This window comes from Drosophila elegans, unplaced genomic scaffold (assembly GCF_018152505.1).
Source record: "Drosophila elegans isolate 14027-0461.03 unplaced genomic scaffold, ASM1815250v1 contig_149, whole genome shotgun sequence".
NCBI lineage: Eukaryota > Metazoa > Arthropoda > Insecta > Diptera > Drosophilidae > Drosophila > Drosophila elegans.
In genome coordinates this window covers 15,581,919-15,604,194 of record NW_024545513.1, presented here as the reverse complement: position 1 = coordinate 15,604,194, position 22,276 = coordinate 15,581,919, and the positions used below count along the sequence as shown (strand labels likewise).

The 22,276-nt window shown below is 39.3% G+C and overlaps 1 protein-coding gene across 50 annotated transcripts in view; it reads left to right on the top strand.

The window, feature by feature from the left end:
* LOC108137599 (sodium channel protein para) overlaps positions 1-22,276 on the top strand; it is a 66,455-nt gene that overhangs the window by 18,270 nt on the left and 25,909 nt on the right. For 6 of the 50 annotated variants that reach the window (XM_017259339.2, XM_017259362.2, XM_017259337.2 and 3 more), the window contains 16 exons: positions 2,107-2,198; positions 2,309-2,585; positions 3,245-3,554; positions 4,796-5,104; positions 8,513-8,575; positions 10,127-10,307; positions 10,415-10,626; positions 10,694-10,793; positions 11,038-11,106; positions 13,879-14,156; positions 14,246-14,419; positions 15,796-15,958; positions 16,975-17,162; positions 17,322-17,526; positions 19,975-20,186; positions 20,779-21,261. In XM_017259339.2, the coding sequence (XP_017114828.1) occupies positions 2,107-2,198; positions 2,309-2,585; positions 3,245-3,554; positions 4,796-5,104; positions 8,513-8,575; positions 10,127-10,307; positions 10,415-10,626; positions 10,694-10,793; positions 11,038-11,106; positions 13,879-14,156; positions 14,246-14,419; positions 15,796-15,958; positions 16,975-17,162; positions 17,322-17,526; positions 19,975-20,186; positions 20,779-21,261 (3,316 nt within the window). Of the gene's footprint in view, positions 1-2,106; positions 2,199-2,308; positions 2,586-3,244; positions 3,555-4,795; positions 5,105-8,512; positions 8,576-10,126; positions 10,308-10,414; positions 10,627-10,693; positions 10,794-11,037; positions 11,107-13,878; positions 14,157-14,245; positions 14,420-14,693; positions 14,857-15,795; positions 15,959-16,974; positions 17,163-17,321; positions 17,527-19,974; positions 20,187-20,778; positions 21,262-22,276 lie in introns of all 50 variants that reach the window. The other 44 variants (XM_041707805.1, XM_017259372.2, XM_017259347.2 and 41 more) reach the window with 23 other exon arrangements.

Genomic DNA, 22,276 nt, shown 5'->3' with positions numbered 1-22,276 from the left:
TTATGCGATGAAAGTAAAGTATGTTTGTTGTTTACTCACCAATTATTTGCTGACTTTTCAAGGAACGCATATACATACCTACATATATATATAAAGTTAAGTATGTATGTGGGTGAGTTCACAAGAATTAATCAAAGGGATGAGGCCAACGGAAATATTAAAAAGTAGAAGCTAAAGCTAAATTAAAACGAACACAGGCACAAGACCAAAGAGCAAATGGAATTACATTCATTAGAGTCAGCAGTTGGAAAATAATAAAAACGGCAAAAGCAGCCACAAGAAAACAGCTATGGCCATGGCCATAGAATTCTATAGAATTATACGTTACACGCGAGGGAAACAAAAAAAGTCGCGTTAGCTGAGTATTTTTATTGATTTATTTTTGCCGTTTCTAATGACGCGCCCAACCATACACATACACATTAACACAAACACACACACACACACACGCGCACAGGCACATGGCAGGATTTTCTACGATTATTTCTCACACACATAAAACAGCCATAAACAAATTTTTGGTCGCTCAAGTTAATTTTTGTTCCATTTCCCCATCTTTCGGTTATATTTTCGTTCTTCTCTTTTTTAAATGGCCGCTTTCCCTTGTTCTTTTTGTCGTTTCGTGACAATTCCATTTCATTGCTTTCTGCTTCATTTTAAGCATTTATTGGAGCTGTCTATTTGCCATTCTTTTTTTGTTTTTTTTCTTTTATCCTGGGTGGCCAACAAGGGGGAAAAAGGGAGATTGGGAGATTGCGAGGTTGGGAGGTGACTGTGTCGTGCGGCACATTTGGCTGGTGGCGCCGCCAGGACGCGCAGCCTTGGCTCGTCAATGCCAGGCACGACATTTTAAAGCTCCGGCTTAAAGCGTTCGTGTTCTTCTTTGCCACCTCTCCCCACCCCGCCACCACTACGGGCAGAGAGTGAGAGTTTGGTGAAAGCAGGCCAGCATTTCTGTTTTTTTTAACACGAAAGTCAGAAAATTTTTCAGAAATAGGTTCTATAACACTGTTAAATCGAACTAACTTTCCAATTAGCAGCATTAAGTCCACATGGCGTATACGTATTTAGCATATCGCCCCTTAAATATCACGTATACGCAATTTAAAAGAAAAATTTTAAATATTACGTATACGCAAGAGAAGAAGTATTACATTGGGCATATTAGTTCAATGTTTATGCAATTAATGAAATGTATCAGTATGTTTGAAGGCACATTAATGTTTATTATTCGAGACTCCTGAGAAACTCAAACTTTGATGGTCGTTTGCCATTCGCATCCTTAAATCCACTCTCAAGATTCGAAAGTATTTCCCATTACCTTTTCTCGTTCGCACTCATTTGTGTCCAAAACAAAAAACAAAGGGCTATTATACGACAGCATTGCACGCAATGGCAGACAAATCGATAAATATTCATGAAAAATAAATGGAACCGCTGTTGCTAGTGGCACTTTTGGTCGGGGCCAGGCCGGTGGTGCGCCCACCACCCGAGAAATTCCCAAAGGATGACGTACGACCGGTCACAGCGAACCACATTCCTGGCCGTGGGGCTAAGCAGGCTCTATTAATATGCTTTTTTATGGCCAGCCACGGAGGGAAAATTGATCGGTGGGCAAACAGAACAGAATGGGGAGAGGGGCGGAAGTGGAAAATGGAAAATGGGATGTGGAAAATGGGAAGTGGAAAGTGGCCCAGGTGAAGCTAATTTACAAAATGTGTAATAAACTTTGCCCGTCCGCAGCTTTATTTATTTTAGTACCTATGTTTGGGCATATGTCAAAGTTCGCATTCATTTGGGCTTTTTATGGCATACACTCACTGCTCATATACACACACACAGCACTCGTTTGATTTACCTTAATTGCTTTGTAAGGAACAGCGAAAGAATATGAACCCACAACATTTGTAATTATATCGAATGCGATCGAATCAAATTGAATCGAAGCAAATTGTATAAATAACCAAACTACTTGCATGCCTTTAGCATTATAATTACTAATTACTCGATGACATTCTGTGTGTATATCCGTATCTGGCGACTCAACATCGAATTACCAACCACGCGCCGACAATCGACCATCCAATATGTATTACCGATCCGCAGTTATGTGACCATGGGTATAGATTTAGGTAATCTAGCAGCCTTGCGAACGTTTAGGGTGCTGCGAGCGCTTAAAACCGTAGCCATTGTGCCAGGTATGAAATACGAAGGAAATACGCATATATATTGTCCGATAATATAACACATCCCTCCAATTAACGATCCCCTCACCCCCTTCCACCAAAACGATCGTCCATGTAAACAGGCTTGAAGACCATCGTCGGCGCTGTCATCGAATCGGTGAAGAATCTGCGCGATGTGATAATCCTCACCATGTTCTCCCTGTCGGTGTTCGCGCTGATGGGCCTGCAGATCTACATGGGCGTGCTCACGCAGAAGTGCATCAAGAAGTTCCCGCTGGACGGCTCCTGGGGCAATCTGACCGACGAGAACTGGGACTATCACAATCGCAACAGCTCCAACTGGTACTCGGAGGACGAGGGCATCTCGTTTCCGCTCTGCGGCAATATATCCGGCGCGGGGTAAGTTCTTGGCTTTATCTCAATTTTTATCGGAGATTAGGTTTGAAAGTTTGGGTTGACAAATAGAGCTAGTCCTCGCAAAGAAAGTAATAATGAATTACATTAACACGGCATCTTTTTTTTTTCAAAATCAGACTCCAATTAGCTCGTACTTTTTTAAAACAATTTTCAATAATTTAAGTAGCTTAATTTTTATTCCCTATATAATTATGCGCTTAAGAAATTTCTTAGATCAGCATTATACAGTTAATTTATTTTAACATATATTTTATTAAATTAAACAAGAGCATTAGAGCGTACAATCAAATAAACAGAAGGTAACTTGATAATTATTATATTGTTAAATCGTTTGTTTGAATATATCTTCATAAATATTTATTCCTCAAAATGGATATGAGAGCATTTCTGAAACAGTCTAATTAATAAATAAATCTATCTGCCCAGTCAAAAATCCTATTTCTGCACAAGATCTTACAAAAAAATGCCTAATATTGTAAAGAGGAAATTGTAATTGTTAAAACAAATCTAGGAAAGATATTTTAAGCCCCATAACCTATTGATTACAGAAAGTGAAGAAGAGTTATGTCTCAACTAAACCAAACTCTGTTGTTTTTTTATTTCTACGCAATGCTAAACGAACTGATCCGATCTGATCGCAGGCAATGCGACGATGACTACGTGTGCCTGCAGGGGTTTGGGCCGAATCCGAACTACGGCTACACCAGTTTCGATTCGTTTGGCTGGGCCTTCCTGTCCGCCTTCCGGCTGATGACACAGGACTTCTGGGAGGACCTGTACCAGCTGGTGTTGCGCGCCGCCGGACCATGGCACATGCTGTTCTTTATAGTCATCATCTTCCTAGGTTCATTCTATCTTGTGAATTTGATTTTGGCCATTGTTGCCATGTCGTATGACGAATTGCAAAAGAAGGCCGAAGAAGAAGAGGCTGCCGAAGAGGAGGCGATACGTGTAAGTAGACACCCAGACAACTGAAACTGCAACAACAGCAGCTGCAGCTGCAACATGCAACATGCAAGATGCCATATGCAACATGCAACTGCAGCAGCAAGTGCCACGCAGTGGGACAAGAACAGACATGAACAGTACAGTACCGAAAATCACTTACTATGATATATGTACCATATATATATATATGTATGTATATATAAACACTCCAAACTTCGACACAATACGAAACGATACTTTAACCAACCTCCACAGCAGTGGTAGATAATTTCAATTTCGATTGCTGCGGTAACTCGATCGAATATTGAGAATATCTACCCGTACCAAAACCAATGACTGCCACAGCAACAACAGACTTGTTTTTTTCTTTTGTATGTACCATATGAATATAAATATGAATATGAATATCAATATAAATCGACTACTCGTATGTATATCGTATGCCCTAATATCGTATGCTTTAGCTAATTGTCTATCAATCTAACTTAATCAACTATCGCAACATCTTATCGAAACAACTACTCTCTCTCCTGTACTTTCCAATCATTGTAAAAAGTGTCGAACGCTCGGTTCCGTCTGATACTGTCATTCAGTAACTGCTATTAGACGTAGTCTTGATCACGAACCATTTAGCTTTTAAAGTTCCTGGAACTTGCCCGTATCTCTATCTCTCTCTCTCTCTGTCTCTCCATATATATCGTATATACTTAAATATTTTAACTTATGTGTAAACTCTTTGGAGATATACTCGTACTTATCTAATATATACTTATGATTTTAGTGCACCATTAGTTTCGATCCTGTCACTAGTCACAAACAATTAACGAAAATAACAAAAGAAAAAATCAAATTACTCACAACCTATACTTACTATATCTATCTATATATATATATATATATATATATTTATATATATGTATATTTATATATATATTAATATGTATGAAATAAGATCCAATCCAGAACCCTATGTCCTATCCTATACCCAAAAACCCTCCCAGCACAGCACCTTACTGTATGATTTCATTTTGATCTGTAAACCAACTATCAAACATTACCGATCAAAGTGTAGTGTAGATTTGCTTTTCGTAATGTACCAATTCAAATCCGAATCCAAGCCAACCCTCAATACCCGACCCTCAATCCCCAACCTCTAATCCCTAATCCCCCGAACCTCCGGATGTGTGAGATTGCGGAGTAATGGGACTGTACATAATCGCTAATTATAATAACAATTGTTGTAGGAAGCGGAGGAGGCTGCCGCCGCCAAAGCGGCCAAGCTGGAGGAACGAGCAAATGCGCAGGCTCAGGCAGCAGCGGATGCGGCTGCCGCCGAAGAGGCTGCACTGCATCCGGAGATGGCCAAGAGCCCGACGTATTCGTGCATCAGCTATGAGCTGTTCGTTGGCGGCGAGAAGGGCAACGATGACAACAACAAGGAGAAGATGTCCATTCGCAGCGTCGAGGTGGAGTCGGAGTCGGTGAGCGTTATACAAAGACAACCAGCACCTACCACAGCACACCAAGCTACCAAAGTTCGTAAAGTGAGCACGGTAAGTATTCCGAGCGCAGGCGCAGCATTATTCTTTACCTTTCCTTTCCATTCCAGTCTTTTCTGTTCCGTTCCGTTCCGTTTCGTTTCGTTCTTTTCCGTTCTATTTGACGAGTTTTCGTTTTTGTATCCGTTTCCGTTCCTCCATATGAACCTCCTTGTTTTTAAAATGGTTTTCGGTTTTATTATGATTTTCGTTCGGCTTTTGCGTTTTGGGCTCTACTGTACCTAATGTCTAGACCTAGATGTGTTAACTGTACTTGAATTGTGTTTGGTCGATTCTTATGTATGTGTTGCTTTCAGTTGCTTTTGGCCTCGGTTAGGTTGATTTTCCTTTGCCTTTTCCTTATAATTCTAATCGACTCCCCTGAAAGAGTCTCGTGCTCCGATCGCTGCCTATCGATCGCCAATCGCCGATCGCCGATCTCTGGGGCTCCAGTTTCAGTTTGCGTTGCAGCTTCGATTCGATTTTTTTCATGAGCTATCGATTACTTGCGTCGCCGCTACAGCTACAGTTAGAGCAACAGTAAAAGTTACAGTTATAGTTATCGTTACCGTTACCGATGCCGTTACATTGCCATTGCATTGTTATCGAACCTGAGTTCCAGTTATCGCCTATCATTTTCTATCGTTTCTCGTCGATTTTCCTTTGATTAGTTTGATCATTTTGTTGGATCTCTCCCTCTTTTGATTGGATCGTACATTTCGTGCCTTATATGCTATATAAACTTACCCGTATGATCATGCAACTAGATATTGAACCCTTTCATACCTGTATATGGATATAGTGTTAGTGCGTGTCGATATGTATGTACTATGATCTTTACCTATTTCTATCTCTCTCTCTCTACAATCTTCATTTGGTTTTACTTACGCTTTTTTTGATTTCCGTTCGTTTGGTGCATGCGAGTGCCTGAGTGTGCGTGAGTGTCGGTGGGAATTTGAACCCCAGACAGTTTTGTAGTTCTGTTGTAGGAGCTTTTGACAATGATTTACCCATTTACGTAGCTTCTGATATAGACTTATGAGTTTTAATTCGTTTTGAGTTTTGTCATTGCTTTCCAGTGATTTCGAAGTATCTTTATTGTTTCTATTTCGATTTTGGTTGGGTCATTGCTCGGAATGCTTTAGGTAACATCGAAAACTCCTTATCTAAATATATATCTTATGGTTTCTTCGACAATTGGCTTTCGAACTGCATTCTGCTCCGCCCGTCATTTTAACGCTAGCTAAGTGAACCGATAAGAACCATAGGCTTCAGATTAGTTAGCTTAGCTTGACCATTGAACCAGCGCTTGAAGCCTTTGAACCCGCACAAAAATCACTGTGCTTTTCGGTTTTCGATTTTGTTTGATAGCGATTATTATTTTGTACTCAGTTTTAAATGATATCCCTGATTTCTGGTCATGACTTGGTCACCGTTCAATGTTTTCTTTGAGTTAAAGTTTAGTTCCTGTTCTTGTTTTAATTTTTGGTAACGTTTCGTTGAGATATTTTTAGATATATTGAGCGATAGAGTTAAAGATATGATAATTTCTGTGGCTGCATTAACCATTGCATGCATTGATCGAACGTTACATTTACCGTTATAGCATTTATAAATGTATAACAGTTATAAAAGTTAACACACGCCACAAACGGATTTCGAAAACTAGAATCCATCGAATTGGAGAACGTTGCCACTCGTGCTATCATATTAGCACCAGACCAGATTGAATAAAATCAAATTGAATCGAACCAAACCAAACCGATCACAACACCTATCGGACGAGCGATAACCAATTGCGATAACAACAGATCTGCAGAGCTCTCTCTTTCTTTCCCCCTCTCGCTATGCTAAATATAGTTACCAATCACGACACGCGAGTTTTTTTTTGTGGCTATAGCAAGCGTTTGCATTTCCGCACAACACACTTACACAAGTACGCGCGCAATTGGGAGATCCTCGCGATAGCAGCCGATAACCAATAACCGACGATTGGAGGTTACATTTATCGAGCAGAAATCCATTTAAAGTAGACGACGTTTTCGGCTTTTCCGTTTAAGTCCTTATGCCACTAACACAGCAATGAACTGCCATGAATACCTAAGAAAAAACACATTCTCACACGATATATACCTAACCGATAGATAATACTGATTGATAACTCGCTATTGCTATCTCGCTCTCGCTCGCTCGCTAGCTCGTTCTAACCAACCATCAATTTTGCTCAGGGCAGCCTCAGATAGTTTTCGATAAGAGCAGAAACTATTTGGGATTGACCGTTGATCGTATATCAATAAGCCCCAAGTTGCCTCAGGTAGGTTGCTCTCTCTCTCTCTCTCTCTCTCTCGCTCTCTCTTTCTATCTCTCTCCCCACACACACTCTCTTTCTCTCTCCAACTTTCTATCTGTCTCGCTCTGTTAAACCAATCAAGCGAACTCACACAGACAAGAAACAACATGCGTACACCCCCAAAGAAAAAAGTCTGATAAGGGCATAGCCCAAAGCCAAGAACTATGTAAAACAGCCCCGACATATCGTGTAGATATATATCCCTAATTTCGATCCGCTAGCCACCCTCTGTCATGCCCGCTGAGTATGCAATGAAAAGAGATCGAAGCGCAGTAGAGTTGTGATTTGAAACTAGAAATGCATCCGTACGAAGTTTGGAAGAGATTTGCCTAGAGTTGATTGTAGAACTTACCGATTAACACTTGATTCTGATTTCGATTATTTTCGTTACCGTTATTGAGTCGGCTTTTCCGTCAATGGGACCGATTTCCCAATCGACTCAAACGTTTGTTCGAACCTTTTCTTTTTCAGTATTGTTCCATTGAAGTTTTCTCTTATGTTGGTTGATAATTCTTGACCTAAGAACCGTATAAGTATAATCCTGCTTAGAACATTTCTTTTTTTTTTTGTTCTCCAAGCCCCGACCCTTAAATATTTAGCTAAACTATTCAAATTTATATACAAACGCTACGCTGAAGTAGAACCGAAATCACACCACAAATTTAAAACTCAAATCAACCGTTCACAAAACTACAAAATGTAAAATAGTTGCTATCTTATCATGTTAAAAGGAACAAATACACACATAATAACACAATATATATACACACTCATACACACAAACACACACTTGTGTATTCTCACACAGTTTTATGAACAACTAAACGCTCCAAGTAATAACTTTTCCTTTAAATCGTAGACAACCAAAACAAATAATTTACCAAAACAAAAACCAAAAAAAAAATGAAATTGTACAAAAAAAAAATATACATTTATCCATAGATAATAAAAACGCAATCGAGGAATATATATATTTTATTTGATTCATTTTTTCTTTTTCTTCTTCTATTTATACTTTGTTTGTACAACAAATGAAAAATGAAAACGAACCGAACCGAAAAAACAAAACTTAGACATCCTTATCCTTACCTGGTTCACCGTTTAACATACGCAGGGGATCACGTAGTTCTCACAAGGTAAGAGCCCAACACACACATTCGAACAAACCACAACACACTACACCACACTACACCATACAACACCACACCACACCACACCCAGTTACACCTCAAACAGGAACACCCACTAACACGGAATTGCGTTATACACGTCCCCCCTCCCACATAATCGGCCTGTCGATAATGTCCATGTGGATATTCGAAATCCGATCCAGAACCATGGAATTAGCCATTGATCATCACGACACTTGTCGATCATCTAAGACCCACCGTCTTAGTTTTAGCCAAATAACCGTATCTCGTAGGCAGTTGCTACCGTACAGATTTGATAGCATTTACATAGTTTTCGAAGCGATTTTAATCGAACAGTGAACGAAGCTCTTGGATCATCCCCATATAAGCGACTAGTTAGCGTAGCATCCGTAACATCTGTAATTCTTTCGTAATACCCGAACATCTTTAGAACTGAAAGTCACACGTGGCACTAACCATATCAATAAGTATTCGCATTAGCATTGTCATAACCATTTCTCATACTCACCTAATCGTCTATTACTGTCTACATGTTTTTATGGTTTTCTTCTCTTCGATAATTGTTTCCTTGTTTTGTGTATCGCTGTATCTTCATATCCCTATATATATATATATATATATACTGTTATATATACTATCATGCATACCCATCTATAACGTATAGTCGTCTAACTAACTGTACTGCTCTTAACTGTACTCGGTTGTAAGTGTGTCTGTCTCTGTGTGCCTGTCCTCTGTTTGTACACCTTTGTACACCTGTACACCTGACTCTGGTTAGCTTGATCCCAGCAGTGGGCTTCGATGGGAACAGTTCTCGTACGGATGTCACTCATCTCACGGTCACTGTCACTGTCACCATCACGCTCACATTCACTATCACCACTGTCACTTCTCAATGTGCATTATTCATATAATTTTTCCTTTAGATTACTTATGATTTGGTCTACTTTGTTTTGGTTATTTATTGTGGTTGTTTTTGTTGCTTTACACTCTGTAAGTATCTGTGTAACTATGAATAACAAAAACAAAAAACAAAAAACAATCTTTTTAAGGCTGTCTGTGGTCCGCTTTATATATTCATAACCAACCAAAAATCTGTGATCTCGGAACAACCAAAATCAGCTCAGAATACTTAAAGTATTACCTGAACTGATTAAGTTGCCAGCTCATTTTATTTGTTGTTGCGCTCATAATTTATTACTGTTGCCTATTATTGCTCATTTCAAACAACCCATCGATAACGAGTCTTTCTGGTTTAAAAAAACGGCCATGTTTGCCGGTAAATAGCCCGCGTCATAACTCTCACAACTCTCGGCTAATACCACCTACCTACCACCTCCTACTACTGCTGTCAGCTGTATAAATACTTTGTAATTACTAATTACGACTATATTAAAATATATATATAATATACATTGATATGTGACTTAACTGAATGCGTGTGTGTGCGGGTGTGCGAGTGTGCGAGTGTGCCTGTGGATGCAAGTGGGTTAAAGCCGTTGAACTAACCGATCCTCACCCTGTAACCATGTCCAGTACACGATACGGAACGGACGTGGTCGCTTTGGTATACCCGGTAGCGATCGCAAGCCGTTGGTATTGTCAACATATCAGGATGCCCAGCAGCACTTGCCCTATGCTGACGACTCGAATGCCGTCACCCCAATGTCCGAGGAGAATGGGGCCATCATAGTGCCCGTATACTACGGCAACCTAGGTGAGTTTCCCCTTTCCCTTTCCCTAATTTCCATCTCAACCATCTCAATAACCCCGCAAAAAAAAAAAAAAAAACTGGCTGACAATCGATTCCAATTCCGATAACAGGCTCTCGGCATTCATCGTACACCTCGCATCAGTCCCGAATATCGTATACCTCACATGGCGATCTACTCGGCGGCATGGCCGTCATGGGCGTCAGCACAATGACCAAGGAGAGCAAATTGCGCAACCGCAACACACGCAATCAATCAGTGGGCGCCACCAATGGCGGCACCACCTGCCTGGACACCAATCACAAGCTCGAGCATCGCGACTACGTAAGCCGATCTAAGCCAACGATTATTAATCGACAAACTAAGCGATTGATTATATCGATATTTACAGGAAATCGGTCTGGAGTGCACGGACGAAGCTGGGAAGATTAAACATCACGACAATCCTTTTATCGAGCCCGTCCAGACACAAACGGTGGTCGACATGAAAGGTATGTAATGGCTGATAGGAACCCTTGATTTTTTTATGGGAGATATATTTATCGGTTTAATTTATTTAATCCTTAGAGGGATTTCAGATTTAAACATATTATAATATATGTAGGTACTTTAACATGAATATGCTCTAAGATAACTATAAGTAAAATGCCCAACAGATTATGAAAATCAAAGAATACATTTTCTTCGATAGTTTCGATAACACAAGACCCCCTCCTTTTTTCTGCTCCTTTTTAGATGTGATGGTCCTGAATGACATCATCGAACAGGCCGCTGGTCGGCACAGTCGGGCAAGCGATCGCGGTGGTAAGTGAATCGATATATGCTTGCCGATAACTGTAACTGTTTACTATTGATTAATCCCCATTTCGTTCATTCTGTACATTTTTGCATCCCAATCGATCGTCGTCTCTTTTGTGTTAACCCTTACATGTGCATTGTTCGATTAAATTTTTTGTTTCCGTTTCCTGTTTCGTTATCATGTAAATACGAACCATATACAGCGTTTTGGGGGGGAGGAGCGTGGGAAATAAAGATTGCCAGTCGATTTTCCCCGACAATCTCCTCCTCTTTTAAATAATTTAAATTTTTGGCTTTACAAAACCAGCATAGCTTAAGATCATCTCCAGCTCGATTTCTTGCCCAAATATCGAATGGAGTGGAGTGACAGTTTCATAGACCTGGTCAACAAGGCTGTTGCAACAACGATTTAATTCAATTTCCTCTCATGTTTTATGCATTTCATTTTGCATTTTGATTGCGGTCTTGTTTTGATTTTATCGGTTCGCATGCGTTTTGTGACCCCGCCTGTCCGAGTCCTTCGACTGACTGATTGATTGATTGATGGCTGGAACGAATGAGCAAGAGCTCGCATGTGACCTGCATCCTGTGCATCCCGTGCATCCGTTCATTGATATTTGATATTTGATTATCGATAATTGATAACTGATAGCTAATATAGCCCTCCTGGCGAAGAGTGAACCATGCGTTGCCTTTGTTTATATGTATATTTCACCCATTGCATTTTCCTTTGTGTTCTGTTCTGCATACTATCTCTACTCTCATGTGCATACATATATATATATAAATATTTTTGATTTCTCTTTTTGATTCCTATGCTCTCTACTCTGAGCTGAACAAAAAACCGAAAACCGAATAAGGCCTAAGCCAAGCAAAACATATGTTATATATATACCTATGCATATATATATCCATATAAATATATATATACTCCAATGAATGACTTCTTTGACTCGTCCATTTTATTTAATGCCGTTGAAGCTAACAGAAGAAAGCGAACAAGCAAAAAAGCCAAAACCTATACGACAAATGTTTAAAAACAAACAAGAACAAAAGTCCGTTCAAAAGTGCAGCCCGCAAGGCACACACACACACAGCCCAACAGCCACACACCCATATATAATTAGAGTTGTATCCTTACACAAAACACACACTCTTAATGCGGGAAAGCAGGGCGCTCTCTCGCAGCTTCTCTCTCTACTCTCCCTTAATTCAAAGCTTTCGCATTTCGCACGCTGCTGACGCCACCTTGCTCCACTCAAACACACACACACACTGCAGCAGCAGCAAAGGCGACTGAGCAGCCGGAGAGGTGATGAAAAACTCCCACTCACTCTTTCCTTCCAGGCTGTGACGTCACAAGGGCTGCTTCTTCAGAGAGGCTCAACTTGACACCCGTTTCGATAAGCATTTCGAAATTACACAAAAAAAAACAACAAAAAAAAATAAAAAGAAAAGAAAAGAAAAAAAAAAAAAGCTAATCGCGAAATTCGGGTTTCTTCCTATGTTGGTTATAACAATGCTATTTGTAGTACCTATTTTTCGTTACCTATTTTTGTAGTGCATGCCCTAACTATAATTACCTGTATATTTCCAATATTAGATAACTTTCTGCCCAAATTAGATGATTTCGTTTTTATATTAGTACTTACATTTTTCATATTTCGTAGTTGTTTTGAATTTTGGCCCAATAAAATAATTAAAAAAGCAACGGTATATTTGTTATTCCTAGAGCATGCTTTTGTTTAACAGTTCGTAGAGCATTATTTAGTTAATTCACATCCACTGTTATCTAACAATTTCCATGATTATAAACAATATATAATACATATAGAACTAATTAAACTGTTAAGTGAAGCGCCGAGCAACGATTGTATTGGAATATGATTCGCGTAGAGTTATTTGTGACTTTCCAGAGTGTCCGTGTATTGCTTCCAATGAACGGGAACATAGCTCAACCCAAAGTTAAAGAGTAGTTAGTAATCAGCATTAGACGCATATAGACTTCGATCAGCTTTAAGTCGAGAAATGCCTACATCAGTAGCTGAATAATAATAAATTGGCGGTGGACTCTTCGGACACCGAAGTGCAGATATTCTTTTCGTAAAGCTGGCAAAATGTTAAAGTGCAATTTATTTTGTATTATTTCCAAGAAACAATTTCGGATTGTTATTGTGGGCTGATTTTATTATTGAGATATATGTAAGTTTAACATTCGATGTCTCGTATATTAGTATTATTATTTTAAAGAATTGGCAATTTGCAATTTTGACTATTCTAAATACATTTTAAACGGTGTACGAAGACTGTGGATAATATTAATAATTTTTTTTAACCACAATTTTCTATTAATGGTTTGCCAGCCCTGCATAAGAATGCTGATTAATCACGGCCAAGTAGTTCAGTTGAGTTAAGACTTATAGTACCTTAAAATTTGACTAAAAATTTGCAAATCCTACCTACAAACTTTTGTTTTTCGTATTGTGCAACGTGCAAAGCAAAATTTGACAATTAGTAACTCAAAGCCAAAGCCTCTCTCACACAAGACACAAACTTTGAACCGTTTGCTTAACGAATAATATCCAATGCAATGAGCTTCAATAAAATAAAACAGCAAAAGCAAAACAAGAAATGAAAAGAAATGAAATAAAAAGAAAAGAAAAAACGAATGAATATGACAAATGAAAATGAAAATGAAAACTATCTAAAGTAAAATGCAATCTGGCTGAGTCAAAGTTGGTCAAATCACCACTAATAACAAATTTTTGTATGGTTCAGTCTCCGTTTACTATTTCCCAACAGAAGACGATGACGAGGACGGGCCAACGTTCAAAGACAAGGCACTCGAGGTGATCCTCAAGGGCATCGATGTGTTTTGTGTGTGGGATTGTTGCTGGGTGTGGTTGAAAATTCAGGAGTGGGTCTCGCTAATAGTCTTCGATCCCTTCGTCGAGCTCTTCATCACGCTGTGCATTGTGGTGAACACGATGTTCATGGCGATGGATCACCACGACATGAACAAGGAGATGGAGCGCGTCCTCAAAAGTGGCAATTATGTGAGTGCTTGCACTATATCAGATCATCTTTCATACCATATATACATATACTTATATATGTATCTATATACTTGTTACACTTGTTCCAGTTCTTCACGGCCACGTTTGCCATCGAGGCCACCATGAAGCTGTGCGCCATGAGCCCCAAATACTATTTCCAGGAGGGCTGGAACATCTTCGACTTCATCATCGTGGCCCTCTCGCTTTTGGAGCTGGGTCTTGAGGGTGTCCAGGGCTTGTCTGTCTTGCGTTCGTTTCGATTGGTAAGCCTCCGTTACACTCCACTCCACTCCACTCCAATACAATCCTTTCTGTATTAGCTGTGTTAGCCTAGCCCTAAGATAGTGTTAAGATCTTGCGAATCTAACCTTTAACCCCAGCAGGCAACTAACTAGAGTGTACCCACGTGATCCTCGCGAAATCGCAATCGCAAACGCAATAGCAATCGCAATCGGAATCGCAACCGCATTGTTAACTCGTAATCGTGCTCGTATATAAACAAACCCATTTCCTTTCCTTTGCCCTGCCAATTTGCAGCTGCGTGTTTTCAAGCTGGCCAAGTCCTGGCCGACGCTGAATTTGCTCATATCGATTATGGGCCGCACTGTCGGCGCCCTGGGCAATCTGACCTTCGTCCTGTGCATTATTATCTTCATATTCGCGGTCATGGGCATGCAGCTGTTTGGCAAGAACTACACAGGTACTTTAGGAGATGGCGATCGCCAAACCCAGTTCTGTCTGATCCCGATCCTTCCCAGCTCCCGACTTTCCCGACAAAAAAAAAAATCGAAATGCCCTCGAATTCAAAGCAATGTTCTAGCGTGCAATGAAACTATTTTCTTAGTGCAACCTTTCTCAAACTTTTTGCCTCCAACTTTTTCAACTTACATACGTTTTTGACTCTATATGCTCCTACTATATAATAATTCTTAGCTATAGCCTTGAAAGTACACCAACGTAAGATCAAGAATTCGCCTAATCCGAGAACTCGTTTCAAAAGCCACGCTTTGGGCACGGTTTTACTTTAGTTTAACACACTTTGGTTTGATTTCAACCTATATGTTTTTTAAGATTCTGCTTTTGCTGCCAAAAACAAATTATAGCGGAAAATCTTGCCCGGACTATGTCTGCTATTGTTTTTTTTTCTAGAGATATATCCTTTAAGCGAATGTTACGTTCTAAGATTAATTTTATAGTTCCGGAAATAGCATAGGCATAGCCTAAGCAAGAATGATGTAACCTGTATATATAGAAACTACATAAGTGTTTATGTATGAGAGGTTGTATCGTGCACAGCAATATTTAACGCAGCTGAAGATTGCTGTGCACGAACCTTCGGTGACCTTAAATGATATTTTACTTTAAACTTTAAATCGATTGATTTTTGAAATAATTCTGTATAACCTAAATATGACTTTTTTCCACATTATTTTCCTAATGCTTTGCCCGGCTTTCAAATAAAATAAAACCAAATCAAATCAAATCGAATCAAATCGAAATCGAATCCTAACTACATAAATAAACAACATGATCGAATCGAATCAACTTCCCATACACCAATTGCCAATTGAACTGTGAATGATCCCTCAAAAAACATAAACAAAATCAAAACAAATCAAATCGAATTCGCAAACTGCAGCTGCGTGTATTCAAATTGGCCAAGTCTTGGCCAACACTTAATTTACTCATTTCGATTATGGGACGCACCATGGGCGCTTTGGGTAATCTGACATTTGTACTTTGCATTATCATCTTCATCTTTGCCGTGATGGGAATGCAACTGTTCGGAAAGAATTATCATGGTAAGTGCAAGCTCAAACGCATCTCAATCTCATTCAAGACTTTATTCGATGTGTGTCTATGTGTGTTTATGTGTGTTTCTGTTTCGGCCATTTCTGTTCACTGTTCGTAAACGTGTTCGTAATTGTGTCTATGTGTCATGGGGATCACTGTATCCCCTTTATAGTTACCCACACCTGTCTGTATGTACTGCGTTCTTTGTGTTCACCGATCTCAATTTTTACACATGCTACGAATTCAATTGTAGAGAAATAAATCAAAACCCTAGAACCTTGATGTCTAGCATAATTGAGCTTCCGTCTAATTGGATTCTGGAAAACCATCATGCCATTGCAACTTTTAATTTATTTATAAGCCAGTAAGCGTTATCGTTAGTTTAGCGATCTGCTTAACCCATCAGTCCGGTCCGAATGAAAGCCCTAGCCCATCCAGTACAGCATAGTCGATCCGCAGCGACTATAAGAATGTTTTCATTAATTACTTGGAGCTTAAGTCCCATTATTGTTTGGCGTTCATGTTCAATGTTCGATCGAGAGAGTTCGTAAGTACTGGCCTGCCAGCAAATTGGCGGTCATTATCCTTTCTCCTAGCTAATTTACTACAAGTTCGTCTATTTGATTTTTTTCCTCCTAAGTATTATGTATATGAGAACGCAAACGCAACCTAGCTACACACTTTCGTAGCTGTAGCCTAAGAAATCATGATGTTGATGGTGGTGTGGCGTGCGATACTTTGTGCCACCCGTTTTTCGGTTTCTATATGATTTCTTTTTCTGTGTACGATTTTTCTGGCATTTACCCTATACCACACCGTTTTTTTTTTGTGAGTGCCCGCTGCGCTGAACACTTTTTGCACACGCTTTTGTATGTGGCTTGACACCGAACCCAATAAAAAAAAAACCAAAGAACACCAATTGAAACTATATCCAAATACCCCAAAAAAAAAAAAAAAAAGAATTTAAATAATGTAAAGTGAGCCAAAGTGAGCGACAATAACTTGTGTCCTATGCCATCGTCAGATCACAAGGACCGCTTCCCGGATGGTGACCTGCCGCGCTGGAACTTCACGGACTTTATGCACAGCTTTATGATCGTGTTCCGGGTGCTGTGCGGAGAATGGATCGAGTCCATGTGGGACTGCATGTACGTGGGCGATGTCTCGTGCATTCCCTTCTTCTTGGCCACCGTTGTCATCGGCAATCTTGTGGTGAGTAATCCATTTCATTTCCCTCAAATCGATAATCGATGTGGTTGTAAACGGTTCAGCGGCGTACTTGTTAAGAAAGCTTTAAAGCAAGACGACCGCTGCATCGTCTACATCCACATAACAAATGGTAAATCGCTAATCGATGACATTTCGTTGCAGGTACTTAACCTTTTCTTAGCCTTGCTTTTGTCCAATTTTGGCTCATCTAGCTTATCAGCGCCGACTGCCGATAACGATACGAATAAAATAGCCGAGGCCTTCAATCGAATCGGCCGGTTTAAAAGTTGGGTTAAGCGTAATATTGCTGATTGTTTCAAGTTAATACGTAACAAATTGACAAATCAAATAAGTGATCAACCATCAGGTGAGAGGACCAACCAGATCAGTTGGATTTGGAGCGAAGGTTTTTATCCACTTGTTTTCCAATTACTAAACTACTTTTAATTATATGATACTCGTAATACTCGTATATTGTCAACGATATAATTGCGTATACCGTTAACGTTAACTTCAACTAACCATTGGCCAGTAATTGAATTGCGTAATCGATCTAAAACCAATATCAGTATCTAAATCTATTACAAAAAAAAATCAAACCAATTCGCATTATGTAAACAATTAAAAACAAACAATCCCAAACTAAAAATACGTTCTTAGCAGACAATTTGCAAATTCTCTTTAGTTAGTTTCAAGTATACCTCCCTCCCTAGATCTAGACCTTAAACCTCGAACTCAGCCTCAGCCTCAGCCATACCAACCACTCACCAGAACATGTATTTATAAAGCCAAAAGTCTCATCTTGGTATTCATGTCGATCGAGAGATCGCTCCCATTTCTTTTGTTTGTTCGTATCGGTTCCCGTTCGATTTGAACCTAAGTGTTGTTGTTCTTTAGCCGGTCACTGATCCTCTGACCTCTGACCTCAGACCTCCTCTGACCAAAGCGGCCAGCCAGCGAGTGAGTCGCGCTGAGAGAACTGTGCCGTGCCGTGCCATTTCCGATCACATCATACCCAACAAACAACTAAAACAAATCGTAACCGTAACCGTAACCGTATCCGTCATAATTTTTAGCATTACTTAGATAGTCTGTATTTAGCTGAACCGAAAGTAATCAGTATCAGTAAAACCCAAAAACCAAGTATTGTACTCGTATACGTGTTTTCCTTAGATACATATTATTAATGTTTCTGAACATTTTATAAACTAGTTTGATCCTCGTCGTCAATACTGTTAGCAACTGAATCCTTATAACTTTGGTTGAGTTCTTTGAATCTAGCTAAAAGTTAGTAATAATTGTTTAACCTCACCTTTTCATTTCGGATTTAGGTTATTGGTTTTGGTTTTCGTTTTGGTTTCACAACAACCACTCCCCCACATCCTTGTACATTAGCATTTTAAATAGTCCTCGCTAGACTCGCAGCGGAGATCGATTGGCCGAGCAGAAGAAAAAAAGTTTGAATCTAAAAGAAAATTCCCAAATAGTAAATTAAATTATGTGTCCAGCTGTCATAACCGAAACGAAATAAAAATATGCGAAAACAGTATTAGACTCATTGTAATATGGAATTATATAAATTGAAAGTAAAACAGTGGATTTGATCCTTCATAGTGTTATGAACTTTTCTTACTCTCGTTATTCAACTTTTATTTGTTCGATTTACTGTCTGTGTATTAGTAATATGTATGGATTTTAGTTTAAACCTTAGCAACTCGAATCATCCGTCACCTTGAGTTTCATCCCCTAGCCGGGATCGGTGGAAACGGCTCGTTTCACCTGTCGCCGGCTAGTGGAAACACTTTGGTTATTTACGGCTCACCAGCTTATTCAATTAATCGATCAGTTACGTTCATTAGTTGGCATCAGTGATGCGAGTGCAGTGGAAACGCTGCTCTAGCCCACTGGCGCCGAATAGTGGAAACACTTTAGTTCAGTTCTCTACAGCGATGCGGCAAGCAGTGCGCAAACGCCTGCTTGCCCATTGATGCTGACTAGTGGTAACGCATAAGTTACGTTTTGCTCACTAGTTTATTGAGTTCATTGATCATTTTGCGATTTGTGTTGTTCGCTGTTGTGTTGTGAGCGTTAATCCTCCTCCGTTCCCTCCCAGACACTAACTACATTTGACACAAACTTCAAGCCACACGACACGAATATGAAAGATCCATTCAACACGATCCACTGACACCACCACGAACCACTAATTGAACCGCGGAGACGCGACGCTGATTAAATGTGTTTTGTGTTTCATTTGTGTGTCCTTATCGATTTAACGATTTGATCCCAATAATGAGAATTAACCGTAATATCTATCTACATTCTTTTCATTTATTATGGCTTGTCATGATTTTCAAAAAAAAAAAAAAAAAAAACGATTTAAAATTCAAAAACCCAAACTTGAATCGCATTGCATTGGCCGACGTATCGAACAACGCTCAAACCAAATCGAATCTCGTCTCATCCCAAATCAAATCAAATCAAACCAAATCGACTCAAATCAATTCAAATCGAAATCGAAATCAAAATCAAATCAACCAAAACGATCGACAAACAACCAACAACAACAACTTTAATGCGAACGGCAACTGCTTGTATGAATTATGAATTCGTTTCGCTTTATGATTTCACAACAATCGATAACCGATCAATAATCGTCATTAACCATCCGTACAACTCAATATATATATTTATATATATATATATATATATATATATATATACCATACCTCTGTTACGTTACATATGTATATATCGAACCGATTATGTAAACACTATCTATAAACCTATTACGATCGAATGTGGGATACGAAAGGCAAAGGCGTATGTCGTTGTATATCTGCAGAGCATGGTGACAACGAACTGGAGCTGGGTCACGACGAGATCCTCGCCGATGGCCTGATCAAGAAGGGAATCAAGGAGCAGACGCAACTGGAGGTGGCCATCGGGGATGGCATGGAGTTCACGATACACGGCGACATGAAGAACAACAAGCCGAAGAAATCCAAATATCTAAATAACGCAACGGTAAATACAATCCATTCCAGTGCTGCTCGCAAGCAATCGATTTTGAACTTGAGCTTGAGCTTGGGTCCTGTGGTCCCGGTGTACTCGAGCTCAAGTTCGTGATACATTCTCGTATGTATTGATTTGTGATACCCCGAACCCGATCCCACACCCCATACTATGTATAACTACTACTACTACCGCTACTACTCCTCCTAAAAAACATACTTTGTTATTATATAGAATATTTTCGTAACGACAAAAAAATTGATTTACATTATTTGTTCGTTTCTCTTTTTCGTTCATTAAATTTTCACTTTTTTTCTTATTACATATAACTGTCTATATGTGTACTGTTATGTGTGTGTATTCCACCACCCAATCAATGAAAAAAAAAAAAAAAAAAAAAAAAAAAAACAAATTATCAAAACAAAATGATAAAAACTCAACCAACCAATCCAACCAACCAACTGAACCACCCAACTGAATGAAACTGAAACACATGAACTGAAATCTCGCCAAAAACAATACCAAAAAACAAAAACAAAAAAATATATATATACCGATATATTTAAATATATATATATGTATAACTATAACTATAACTATACAGATGATTGGCAACTCAATTAACCACCAAGACAATAGACTGGAACACGAGCTAAACCATAGAGGTTTGTCCTTACAGGACGACGACACTGCCAGCATTAACTCATATGGTAGCCATAAGAATCGACCATTCAAGGACGAGAGCCACAAGGGCAGCGCCGAGACGATGGAGGGCGAGGAGAAGCGCGACGCCAGCAAGGAGGATTTAGGTCTCGACGAGGAACTGGACGAGGAGGGCGAATGCGAGGAGGGCCCGCTCGACGGTGATATCATTATTCATGCACACGACGAGGATATACTCGATGAATATCCAGCTGATTGCTGCCCCGATTCGTACTATAAGAAATTTCCGATCTTAGCCGGTGACGATGACTCGCCGTTCTGGCAAGGATGGGGCAATTTACGACTGAAAACTTTTCAATTAATTGAAAATAAATATTTTGAAACAGCTGTTATCACTATGATTTTAATGAGTAGCTTAGCTTTGGTAAGTCAACTACAAAATTAAATTAAATTTAAACTAAATTAAATAAAATTAAATTAACTAATTCAAAAGACTCCAAAAACCAGACTCGAGACTATTGTTTGCCATTTAGATTGTTGCAAATTTATGTCATTTGCTTTTTTACATGCTAAAAACGCAAATCGTAGCTTGCAACAGCTCACGAAATTTACCAATTTAACTCAAGAATCAAAAACCATTCAAAATAAGCAAAGAACAATTGAAAATGTAGTTATTCAAGCCATGCTTAAACTTTACCAAAGTTGATTGCTTCATTCAACCCCCACCCAACCCATTTATCAGTTCGATTCCCAGACTCTGCCCAGTCCAGCATAGTTCAGCGTAGAGATTTTCCGATTGGATCAGTGTTTTAAGTTCAAGTACCCGTGGTCGATGGCAATGCTTGCTTTGCGTCTAGATTCAAAGTCTATCAGGACTTGCCATCGGCCTTAACCCCCTCAAATTAATATTTTCCCCCACACAAACCAAACGAGAGAAGATAATATCTTAGTAGCTTAAATTGGTTTGCCTCTTACGCCTAGGCACATTCCTGTCAAACGGCTTGTGTCTCCGCGTAAGCTCGCAAATCTCAGTCAAGCAGCTGCTTGACTTTGCAGTAGATCGATTAGTGTTAGCCCTAGATATATACTTAGATATTCGTTATAGAACTAGATGTAGACGCTTTATGCGTATCATTTCAAGAATTTTGTCTTCAATTTCTTTGAAAATTTTTCTTTAATTGCGTTTGACTCTCATTTGTCCGCCCCCAAGAAGAAGATCAGAAAAAAAAAAGAAGAAGGAAAAGCCAAGCCGACTGTTGTACAACAATGCAGCAAAGCTTTAATTACCATTTTAATACTCATTAATGTTATATAGCTTCTTATACTGCTTCTAGATAATTGTTATACTCGTACTCGTCTAATGTTACCTCATACTCTCCTTACCACTCTATAACGCAAATGTAAATGTCCATGTGTTTCTTCTATGAATACGCAACAAC